The 11,801-nt window shown below is 43.1% G+C and overlaps 1 protein-coding gene across 11 annotated transcripts in view; it reads left to right on the plus strand.

Annotated features, from left to right (window-relative positions):
* st3gal3b (ST3 beta-galactoside alpha-2,3-sialyltransferase 3b) overlaps positions 1–8,387 on the plus strand; it is a 44,387-nt gene extending 36,000 nt beyond the window's left edge. For all 11 annotated transcript variants that reach the window (XM_086270774.1, XM_086270775.1, XM_086270776.1 and 8 more), the window contains 3 exons: positions 677–823; positions 2,678–2,824; positions 5,724–8,387. In XM_086270774.1, coding sequence (XP_086126900.1) covers positions 677–823; positions 2,678–2,824; positions 5,724–5,813 — 384 coding nt within the window. In that variant the 3' untranslated portion in view covers positions 5,814–8,387. The remainder of the gene's footprint in view (positions 1–676; positions 824–2,677; positions 2,825–5,723) is intronic.
* The last annotated feature ends 3,414 nt before the right edge of the window (positions 8,388–11,801 follow it).

Below are 11,801 nucleotides of genomic sequence, written 5' to 3' on the forward strand. Positions count from 1 at the left end.
ATCAATTATTTCACTAATATTGATATTTCCAGAAGCCTGAGAAAATTGTAGGAAACAGAAAGTCTCCGCACGGTAATGGAGCAGTTTTGCTCCAGAGTCGGTGCATATTAACACGGCAGCACTATTATCAGCACCTATAATCATTCTCCTTATTTGGTGTTCACTTAGATTATGAAGTATTCTTTCTCAGAAGGAAAATGGCACTAAAGCCTTAAAGGTTCAACTGTGTGTCGCACTATTGTCTTATCTAAATCTTCTAAAACTTTGATGAGGACTTTAGTGCAGCCTCTCGTTACCACTCTAGGGCAACTGCATCTCTCACAAACTGCTAGACTTTCCTTCTGATGGGTCAAAATTGCTGGTGTCCTGCAAACAGCAACCCCCAACCTCCCCTTCATTCATTAAAGGTCCAGAAGTAATTTCCCCAATCAGTGGTAGACGGAGCCTGGCTTCTGGTTTGCTTCTTTGTTTAAGGAGGATAATCTTTTGTTGATGTTTGGTTGGTAAATTTTAGTTGCCTATCACCAATGCCATCAATTGAAACCTTTAGTTGTTGTTTTTTGTTTTTTCCCATTTGTGCCTCTGTGACATGTCTCTAATCTGACAGTGTAAAATAAATTCTTTACCATACACAAACTGACCTTTTTCTGCTGTCCTCCATCTTTTTACTTTTCAGAGGGGCACAGATGGCTTTTGGAAGTCTGTGGCTCAGTCTGTGCCTCGGGAGCCGACAGAGATGAGAATCCTCAACCCCTACTTCATCCAGGAGGCTGCCTTCCAGTTCATTGGCCTGCCATTCAACAATGGCCTAATGGGCAAAGGAGTAAGTAACAGTGGAACTTTACTTTTGTTTTAAACCTTCACTGTAGGTATGTTGTAACTGCACACCCTTCTTAAAAAAAACAAAAACAAACAAAAAAAAAAAAAACCTGCACTGTGTCCAGTGGTGTAACCTGATGTGCACCCCCTTGAAATGTAACTGTGCAGTCCAGACAAGGATAAATGCTGGCAACGGCGTCGGCCAGTTACGTAGGCTACATCAGATATCGACTTTGTATGCATAGATGAGACGTTCATCTGCTTTTGTAAGAGAATGAGAGCTCGATATCCAGAAAGAATGGGGAGGGGATTGGACTGTGTTTCCAAATGAAATGCAGAATAATTACAGTCCCACTCGTCTGCGCCCTGCTTACACAAGAGTCTTTTTCCTTTTTCTTTTTTAAGTAACTAATTGAAGAAAATATACACATGTTATATAATCTGCTGATTCTGGAGCCATTTAGGGGCTTATTTTGCTGTAAGTTATGAGCAGAGTTCATTCTTGAAACAGGAGCTGCGATTAGGGAGCCACGGATCTAAAGCGTTCCGATCTTTCACTGCATTTTACTTCGGTACATTAAAAACTAGTGAATACTCGCTGTAACCCGGCGCCAGGGTGGATCCCTCTGCCGTGTCATCCCTTTAACCAGAGAATATTTTGTTTAAGAAGTAAAGTGATGAAATTTAAATTGGTGGCTATCAAATCGATTGCAGAGCAGAAAAATTACAAACTAAACATCAGACTGTTTGAAATTAAATACTGGTGTGCAAGTGTATATAGTGTGTGTGTGTGTGTGTGTATGTGTCTGTGTACACTTGGCAAGTAAAGGGGGGATAGGGGGAATTGGAGGGGACATGAGGAGTGTATCACCCTAACACCACCCTCTGGGGGCCACCAAGAACACCCCTGCATGAACTCAGCTCTGCAACATGTGTTGAACATGTGGGCATCACATTATATATGTGTGTGTTTGTGCGTAAGAGAGCGAGTGCATGATGATCTGTGTGCACGTTTGTGTTTGTGTCTGGGTGTTTGCAGGGCTGTCTGGCTGCAGAGTTGTATGATTTGGCACATTCTTTCCCTAGAAACACTTTACCGTTTCTCCTCTGACCATCACAGTGTATGTTTATGTACATGGAAATTAATGAGGAGGACTATTTGTTATACTGGTGTTTATGTTGAGTGTGTGTGGCTGCATGTGTGTAAAATAATCTCTTATTAGAACATGCAGTGGGGGGTTGGCCAGCTGCTGGTTCAGCTCCACCTACCCTGAGGGCTGCAAATCAGGGTAATGATTTAAATAGGGCCTCCCTCCCTCTGCTTTCTTCTGCACCCTGCATTCCCCCCCCCCCCCCCCCCCCCACACACACACACACACACACACACACACACCCTCTGTTGTTCTGCAACATCCTCACACACAATCAAACACACAGAGGCCCTTTTACCTACCCCCCCAAATCCCAGATCTCTGGCACCCCAGGGCGGTTAGGAAGCACAGCTTCAACCCTGTAGCTCAGCGTGTCGTAGCAGGGGTTTACAGGCATCACATCTCAAAGGTAATAGTTAATCACCAAGTGTTCAGAGTCAGTTAGCAGCAGTGAAGTAGAACAAAGACAGAAGTACCGAAGACGGAGGGAGGGAAGCAGATACGAGAGTGGTAGAATACATCTGTGTCAGATGCAATGAGAAAATTATAATAATAATAGGGTAGATTTTCTTTTGTCATACCTGTTTTTCATTTTGTGTGTGTGTGTGTGTGTGTGTGTGTGTGTGTGTGTGTGTGTGTGTGTGTGTGTGTGTGTGTGTGTGTGTGTGTGTGTGTGTGTGTTGCCCACACCTGTGTTTCTGCCACAGAACATTCCAACTTTGGGGACTGTTGCTATAACAATGGCACTGCACAACTGCGACGAGGTGGCGGTGGCTGGTTTTGGTTACGACATGAACAAGCCCTACGCACCTCTGCACTACTACGAGTCTGTCAAGATGTCCGCCATTAAAGAGGTGAGCGTTCGCACATCAGCACTTATTTCACTACAGGGTAATCCAGCATTGGAGGCACTCTTTAAGATTTCTTTAAATGAAATGCGGAACGACGTGGGCTCATTCCTAATGAGAACAATATATTCTAGCTGCTCCTTACCCTTTGGCCACAGTAGAATAACCAAAGTAACAACTGTAGACTTTGATTAGGAGGGACCACCACTCCTGTGAAGGAGTGCGAGGGGGACGTGAACTGGCCTACAGCCAAAATACATTCACTACAAAGCAGTCACTGTTTGGACTTATGGTAATATTAGTCCAAGAATTCTTTTGGGGTTCAACTTCTCCCATTTTTTTTCTTCTTTAAAGCCAAAATTATAACCGTTATGAGCTTATGGGAAGAAAAAATGCTTGGAGGTGCTCCGGAGTGCTAAACAGCTCTTTGCAGTTAGCTAATGGTTGTTCTACAAATATTTAAGATTACAAGGGACTGTTAAAGCTGCAGAGGTGTCAGGAACATTTTGTCTGATAACTGCGCCATCAGCTCAAAGTCTCTGGATGTTTTGTGAAAGGATTAACTTTCCAAAAAATATCCCTTCACTGATCCAATATCTTCTATAGTTAAGATGTGTAAATGCCATAGTATGCAATACACAGTATTTCAATACTTTTTAAACCATTCAGTGACCCCTCGTGCCCTTCAGATGGATGTAGACTACGCCCATCAGAATCAGGAAATGCTACATTGTAAGATGAAAGCAATCACTAAACAGCTTGTTGTGGAGTGATGCTTCAAAGAGGAAAAGCATGCCAGCCACATGGCCACAAGAGAGTAACGGCCACCTCGATACTGAGGTTTAAGAGCTCAGGCAATTCTCTTAATTTGTCACCTGTCTGTAACTTTACGTCCCATTTGACTTGGAAAATTAAGTCAGAGCTGCTTTCATGAAAGATTAAGAGCACAGATTAGTGGAAACCAGAGAAAATGTCTGGGGGGGAAAAAAGGGAAACAAACCCGTACGTATATTAAACCATAAACAAAATGAAAGATTGGTGAAACTTCCTGATAAATTAAAACATAAATTCATGAAAGATGAAAAATGAAAATCGTCGAACTAAATTTTTAGATTGAAGTGGGAACGGTCTTTCATCAGTCACTTAAACGATCGTTTTCTAAACGTCCTCATGACGGAGCGCTCTCTGCTCCATCACGTCTGGATCTCTGTGTTTACACTGAAACCGAGCTGAATCAGAGATGTCACCCCTGCGCTGACATGTGTAAACCATGAGCTCAGTATGATGATAACCTTTGTCTAAACTCCCAGTAAACCTTTGGCATTTATTGTCATCATCTTCATCAGCATTGTCATCATCAGCCATACATGGCTAATTAATGTTAATGTTTTTAGCCTTTCATTTTTTTTATCTCTGTTGTTTGGAAAGCTTAACCAGCGCCTGAGGTTTTGATTTTTCTGGAACTTTAGAACTTAGGCCTGTTCTTTAACTGTCTGGGTGGAGGATTAAAATCCACAATACATGTCTATCTATGCATCCTCATTTTTGTCATCTCAAAGCTGTGCTTGGAAATGATCTAATTTAAACTGATCGGATCAATAGTTGATGAAATGACTGTGAAAACCCACAGAGAATGATGACCTGAGGCTGTGGAGCCATTGGCATCTTTCTGCTCATCTTCCAGTTTTGATTTTATGGTCGCAACTTTAACATTTTTGTCATGTGGAGTTTCACTAAAGAAAGAAGTCGAAGAGGAATAAAGTCTTACAGTTATTATTTGGAAGTTACCCAAAGACATGATTGCAACCAATGCATATGTTGCCCTGTCTGTCCCGTGTCATGTGTGCAAAGTGGATACGGACAGACTTTTAGTGAAGCTGGGAAGGCATTGGGGGTTTTTTTTCTACCCTGCTCCTCCTCGTCTTTTAGCTGCTTCCTATAGGGGTCACCACAGCGGATCGTCATTAAAGCTAATGAAACACCATAAAACCAGCCAGAGTGGAAGCTAAAAGCAAATAGAGCAAACTGTCTCGAGTGCTTACATGCTGGATTCCATATCGTTAGCTTCATAGCATAAGTGCCTAAGTCATTGACTTAGTCAAATGACTTAGGCAATTATGCTATGAAGCTAACGATATTAGATGACGACCCCACAAGGTGCACTTTTCAGTTTCGCTACCTCTGAGTAGTTTACATGAAAAACGCCAACTTGTGTGCAAATATTCACAAATTACTGGCAACCAAATCTGCTAGCGACCAAAGCAGCTGGAAGGAGCTTTTCATGGTGGACCTTTTTAATGATAGCGATTGCACGTAACCTTAAGTAAATATTTGCCAACTGGTCGCGGAATACACGCTTTTCTCTCCCAACCAGTGGTTGCCAGCAGGTTGTTATTGTTGTTATTGTATTTTAAATGTCATTGTAATTTTGCTGTTGACTTCTGCGAAAACTGCAGGTTATTGTTCTTTCAGGCTGTGGCGTTTCCCATCATGTAATTGTAGGAGGCTTGACCCAGACAGACACACAGCCAGACCTTATAAGAGAGTCTTGAAGCTCTCCACTTTTTTTCATTCTCTCTCATAGGTCTCTTCCTCCACCCTGTGCCTCCTTTCTCTATATATTCCTTCTCCTTTTATCCCTAACTATCCCACTGGACTGAATTCTTATAGCACAGCAGGACAGAAGACTGACCACCATGGCTTAACACATGCTCCATTGTTGTACACTTGAACACCCACATGTATAGACACTGGGGATATAGTAACCCTAAACTTAACATACAGTTTTGTCTGGCACTGTTGGAAAATGTGCTGTTTAATATGCCTCCTCCCACCACTTATCCTCGTGTTTCATCTGTGATGTTGTATCTTTCTGAACATGTCCTTTCCTTTGATTATCCTGCAGTCATGGACACACAACATATCCAAGGAAAAGGAGTTCCTTCGTAAGCTGGTGAAGGCAAACGTCATCAAAGATCTGACCAATGGTATCTAAGTTTACACCCGCCCACAGTCTCCCTCCGCCATTCCCAAAAGACTACTAGCAGGAAGCTGGGAAATGGATTGACTTTTTGAAGAAGGAAAAAAAAAACCCTCGAGTCCGGGTGGCCTGCACACTGCCGGGGTTTTTATATCAAAGGATATTTAAAAAAGAATAAAATACAGGAGGGATTCTGTGGAGAGACGCGCACACACGTGCCTTCTGAACCAAAGACTCTTGCTGATTGAAGCGGGGGGAAACGAGCATGGGGGGAGCACTGGATCTGCATAGTTTTGCGTCTTATCAAAAGACATTCGCAGGAACGCTCCGCCGGCCCCACACTGCAGTGTTTACCACTTCAAAGCCCCGAGTATTACATGAATGAACAGTAAGAGCAGAGGTGACACTTTATGACCCACAGAAGTCAGAGTTTAGCTTGATGTTCCGGTCAGTCTGGTGAAGAGACAGAAGACAAAGGGATGGAGAAGGACTATTAGAATGTGTGGGGATGGTTGAATATTAGCAGTGCCAAATGTACCTCGTAGAGAGAAGAGGCCACCCCCCTCTCCTTCTGCTGCCTGAATGTATTCTTGTTCCTCATTGTAAATATCAAAAATAATTTTTACTGTGCTTTTTAAAGCGCTGCAGCAGCTGCCCTGATCCTCGTCTGTCACTACTTCATTCATTCATTTTTTTCCCCCCATTCTGTCCTGACTTAAAAACTAACACGTGCTCCACCAGATGATCCCTGACACCCCCCACCTGTCACAAAGACTGGTGTTGCTTTGACACACTAATATAAGCTTGCGGCTCCTCATGCTGTTTGCATCAGGTAAGAAGCCACCAAAAAGCTAAATATTAATGAAGACTGAAGCTCTTTGAGGTATTTAAAATTGAAGTTTATGTGAGGTATTTTAAAACTCTACATCTTCTTTTTTTCAATAAAGATGCTATCTTTTGTAGTTTTTAAAGTTGACCACCTGTAAGCGAGAAAGTAAGACACTGCAGTCTCCTCTTACTTAATCCTATCTTTGTTCATGAGACATAAAGTGATCCAGGGTGTTTTATGGCATCCCTTTTCCATTCTCCTGTTGCTGCAGAGGTTTTGTTCTTCACTAAATGGTGAACTCTTAGATTGTGGAATATATATTATTGTTTTTTGTTTATTTATTTTGTTCCAAAGTCCCAGTGTTTTGGTCACAGGCAGGCCTGCTTTCTGTTCTAAACAAAAGTTTGCATTTGTGCTTTAAACTTCAGCACCATGTGCTTCCCCAGAGACTGCAGCATCATCTAGGCTTGTGGCAGAAGTAACCGTGCGACTGAATCTGCTTTAAACTGGATGGGTGTTAAATGTCTGCACCTCTTCATTTTCTTTGTTTTATGCAGCGTTTGTTAACACAACACATGTGACCTTCTGTGACAGCGGGCGTTAAGAAAGAAAGGAAAAAAAAAAAAGTTCCACAGGTGATAAATGCCACCTTCAGTTTGAAATTAATGTGCTGCTGAGGCCTTTGCACTTCTCACATGGAGATCCTGTTGCAGGCTTCTCTGTATTTTAACATTGAACATATTCGTGATCTCTCACACACACACACACACACACACGCGCGCAATCTCCTTCAAACAGTGAGGGAGAGCGAGAAGATGCATATGTTCATCATATTATATGAATGCGATAATCAGCTTTATATAGTGATGGTGCATTTTAAAAACTGCTTTACCAAAGCAGGGTTTATTTTACTTTTTTTGTGAATAGGGTTTTCTCCAGTTTTCTGTCTTTTTAACTCTTCTATTGGAAGTGTAGATTGTATACACATACACACACGCGCGTGATGCATTGCTATTTTTGTTTCCTTCATGCTCATTAGTTTCCACACGCTGCCAGGGTCGTGCATCGTCACGCCATGCACAGTTCCTTTCGGAATGGTTCTCCTGGGTTTGAAAATGGATACTTTTTTCTTTTTTGGAAAACTGGGCCCCGTTTGGGCCTTTGTCTGAGAGCAAAAGGTACAGGGAACATCTGAGCATTGCACTATCATGAGGCACTGTCAGTGCCTTACACCTCATCACCTGGAAGCTGTAGCGAGGAGTGTGACTGCTGTGAAAGAGAACAAAGGCAGCTGATTCCGGTATGTAGGCGCAGCTCCAGCTCCGGGTCAGGACAGGTCTCATTCCTGGGGTTTGGGACCGGTCCACTTCATGTATGTACTGTATGTACATTGTATACAATCCAAGGTCAAGTTGAAGCCCTATACTGTTTTGTTTTGTGTTTTAGGGGGAAATGATGTATATATTGTACTTTAATAAACAAGATGGCTACTTACATTAAATCATTTGAAAACTATGATTTAAAAAAAAAAAATCAAATATTTGCTGTTTGAACCCTAAAACACAGAAAACTACTAGTATAGTCTTCAAAGCTACCAGTCTAAGCAGATCCTTAATTGGAAAGGAGCCCATTTCTGTCTTACTTTTTAGGTTTTTAATTTTAATTTTTAAACGAATGCTGGATAAGTTCACATGTGTTACGTCCAAATTGCCTTTTTTCTTTTCTTCTAATCTGTTCAAAATAAAGCAGAATGTATTTGCTTTTGTTGTTCGTGGTATTTATAAATCTTTAATTTTGAAGCATTAACAGGAGGTCAAAGTGATTGAACGTGTTAATTCTTTTTTTTACACACACGCGCACACACACACAGTTACAAAAGGCTTTCTGTTACCTAATAAAAAGGTTTGTAATGGAACTTTGTGCGTGTGGTCTTTTCATTTTATTGTAAATGACCTTATTGGAGACATGCATGAGTGTCCAAACTGATTGTTTGTGCAGGAAATTAATTTGATGTGGTTGGTCCACCTTCTGCTTTTAATCTAGCTTTTATCACAAAGTGCCAGCTCTGGGCTCAAATATGTCTGCGGCGTGGCCCTCGGTGTCTTAGTCTGGCATGCTGATAGTGGAGCAGTCCTCATGAAATGTGCAGCAGGTTGGAACACAGTCTGCCTCCTCCCGTTTCAGGGGATACAGAGTGCAGGAAACCCAGTGGAGATGAAGGAGGGATGGGATGGAGAAGGGGATTTCCTCCGCTGATCTGTGCTCTGTATCTCCAACCTGCAGAGCCAGGGGAAATCATTTTTCAATCCTCCAGCGACCAGGCTTCCTCTCTAATTCACTCCTTTTTCTCTTGTGTGTTTATCTCGCTCCCTCTGTTACTCGTTTCCCATGTTGTGCTCTGCTGCACTGTTCACTTCTCCCTCTTCACCTGCTCGTTGCTAACAGGGATCAAATTTCACTGGAAGTCACGAGGGACTCATTTGAGACACACAATGAATACACGGTACTATTCAGCTGCCGCACACAAACTTTCACTTCCCTACAAACGTGATCATAAACCACAGCTGTGAGGTGAAGGAAGACAAGACGCCGAGGGCCCTTAAAGCGCCTCCACAGCGTCCCATCCCATCCTGCTGTTAATGGGGTGCCAGAAACTTGCCCCCCCTTACACACACACACACACAAGTCACGTCTCACTGGTCACCGCAACCGCAGAACTCGAGCTACCCTGACTCGACAAATTTCCAGACGTCCACAAGGGTGGGGTCGAGTGCTCTCTCCCTCCCTGCAGCAAGGGGAATATTTGCCACCTGGGATCTCCCCGAGGCAGCTGGCCGGCCCGGCTGGCTGGAGGCGGCTGCTTTCGCTGGTCCGGTAGACAGGGTATGAGCAGGCCTGCACCTCTTCAGCCGACGGACTTTTTATTCTGAGCGACAGGTTCCCCCTGGCCCCACCTCCTCTCTGAAGGCTTGGAACAGAGAGGCCACGACCTCTGAGCCTGAAATTCAAACTCCTCGTAAAAAGAAAGTTGGAGAGGGTGAAAACACCCATTCAGACACCCGTTTCTCTCTTCCCCTGCTCTGTTTAGCTAATGCCGGGTCAGCTGAGATGAACATTCCCACACAGTGTCGTTTACCTTTGTCTGTGGATCGGACACACCTACAGGGCCTGTCATGCTCCTGTAATGCAGATGGATGTGTCTTCCTTTCCCGTCGGCATCTGAACTTGTCCTCTGCTGTGGCCCATTCTAGATCAGCTGAAAGTTGATACGTATTGGATTGTGGATGGAAAGATGTATATGTATATATTTTAATGGATATTTTATTCTCAGAGGAAAATAAATATATATTATTAGTAGTATTTCCTGGCCCGATTCTTGATTATCCAAAGCAATAAACAAAACCTTGTGTGCATAGACGTTTGACTATTGATTGATTTGATTCCTTAGCTCATCCCTTCAGCTGTGCCTCGAGAGATAGAACTGAAGCCACTGACACTGTGAAGTTTCACCGCTGTTTACTCTGCGCACGCTCCATCCATCCATAATAGCAGCCCCAATCAAGCCACATGCCGACGCTTTGCTTTATGATTTGTTTGTATGAACAATGATACAACAAATCTGGTGGACGCCTGCAGGAATGCAGCTTTGAAATGCTGGGATGAGGCGGTAATTACTGGAGATTTATCAGCGCCGTGTGTACACTTGTTGAGCTAATGTGGAAACGGGGTGCTGTGCAATCTGCTGTTTTGCTGCTCTCCGAGCTTCATTGTGCTCTCTCTCTCTCTCACAGGTGTGGCCTGGGGGCTTTAAAGTCAGAGTATTGGAAGAGAGGAGTTCCCACTTGAAAAGTGAAAACAAATTTAAATGTGGGAAGAAGCCCAAGAAAAGAGAGTCACCTTTTGGATAAAGAAAGGACAAATGGGCGACAGGGGCAGTGACCTGTGCCTCCAGAAGAGACCAGAGAAACGTTGGAGAGAATACAAAAATATACTCCGAGTCTCCTTCACATGACAGCACTCTTCTCTCTCCCCTCTGTCTCCCAAAAAGTGATTTCCAATGCTTCTCTGTGTTTTCTATGTGTAATACCTTTGCTTATATTGCTAAGTAGACTGCAGTCAACAGGAATTAAGAAGGGATTATATATAAAATAAAGAAATGACCTGTTTTGCAAGTATCTCTATAACCTACATTACAATCAATCCAGTCCAATACCTCGATAGAACTGTTAGTTGCAATTTCTGCTTCCCTCTCGGCCAGATCTCTCTTAAAAAAAGACATTTTAATGTCAATGACACTTATTGTACCTGCATAAATAAAGGGTATATGAAATTGATGTCGCCAAATATTTATTCCAGCTGTTACCTTGTAATCGGAATGATCTTTCTTGCTCAAAATGGCTTGAAATTATAGGTCAACAAGCCATTTGCGGTAGTTCAAATACATGCAATCACTTTTTGCAGTAATCCAGTGCCTGCGTGTGTGTTTGTGTTTGTATGGCCTGGAAATGTGTGTGTTTTGCTTGCATGGGGTTTAACTGTAGGTGTACAAACAGTGTCATGCTGTAATTCCCTTTAACAATACTGAACAAGTTCATCGCCATAGCTCACAATGATGGATGATGTGGACACACTCGTTAGACACACTTGGATTTGTCGTGCCCTCTGCTCAAACTGCCACCTGCTTGCGGCCTCATTTGAAGTGGTGCCTGGCTCTACCAAGGAGGGAAACTTACATAATTTGGCAGATAGAGATGATATGTGTGAAAACTGCTTCAGGCATATTGAAGGAATCAAACAAAGTTCAGTTTTGACATCTCTAAACACTTGTTTTGACATCTTTGATTCATCAGTAAGTCCCAAATATTCCAGAATTTTATGATCCTGGCGGGTCTACCTTTTCTCCTGTTGTTGCTGAGCTCATCTTTCTTATCTGATGGTACATTCCTGCATGTCAGGCACCTCAGCTGTGCGCTTTGTTGCCTTGTTGGTTGCTACTATTAATAGTACTTTGGCATAGACCAGGGAACCTCCCTGCATTTGTCTCTGCCTCAGCAGAGTGGGCCTGCAGAGGACAGCTATTTACCCAGTCTTTGTGCTCAGCGGGCCTCAGTGTTTGCCCTGCAGGGAGTGCCTCTGCTTGAGGGCCTTTTCGTGTGAATGTGGGTGGGTGGGTG

This window comes from Aulonocara sp. 'chitande type north' Nkhata Bay, linkage group LG18 (genome assembly GCF_057382095.1).
Source record: "Aulonocara sp. 'chitande type north' Nkhata Bay isolate Kocher_YH1m ecotype deep benthic linkage group LG18, A_spYH_male_GT1.1, whole genome shotgun sequence".
Taxonomy (NCBI): Eukaryota; Metazoa; Chordata; class Actinopteri; order Cichliformes; family Cichlidae; genus Aulonocara; species Aulonocara sp. 'chitande type north' Nkhata Bay.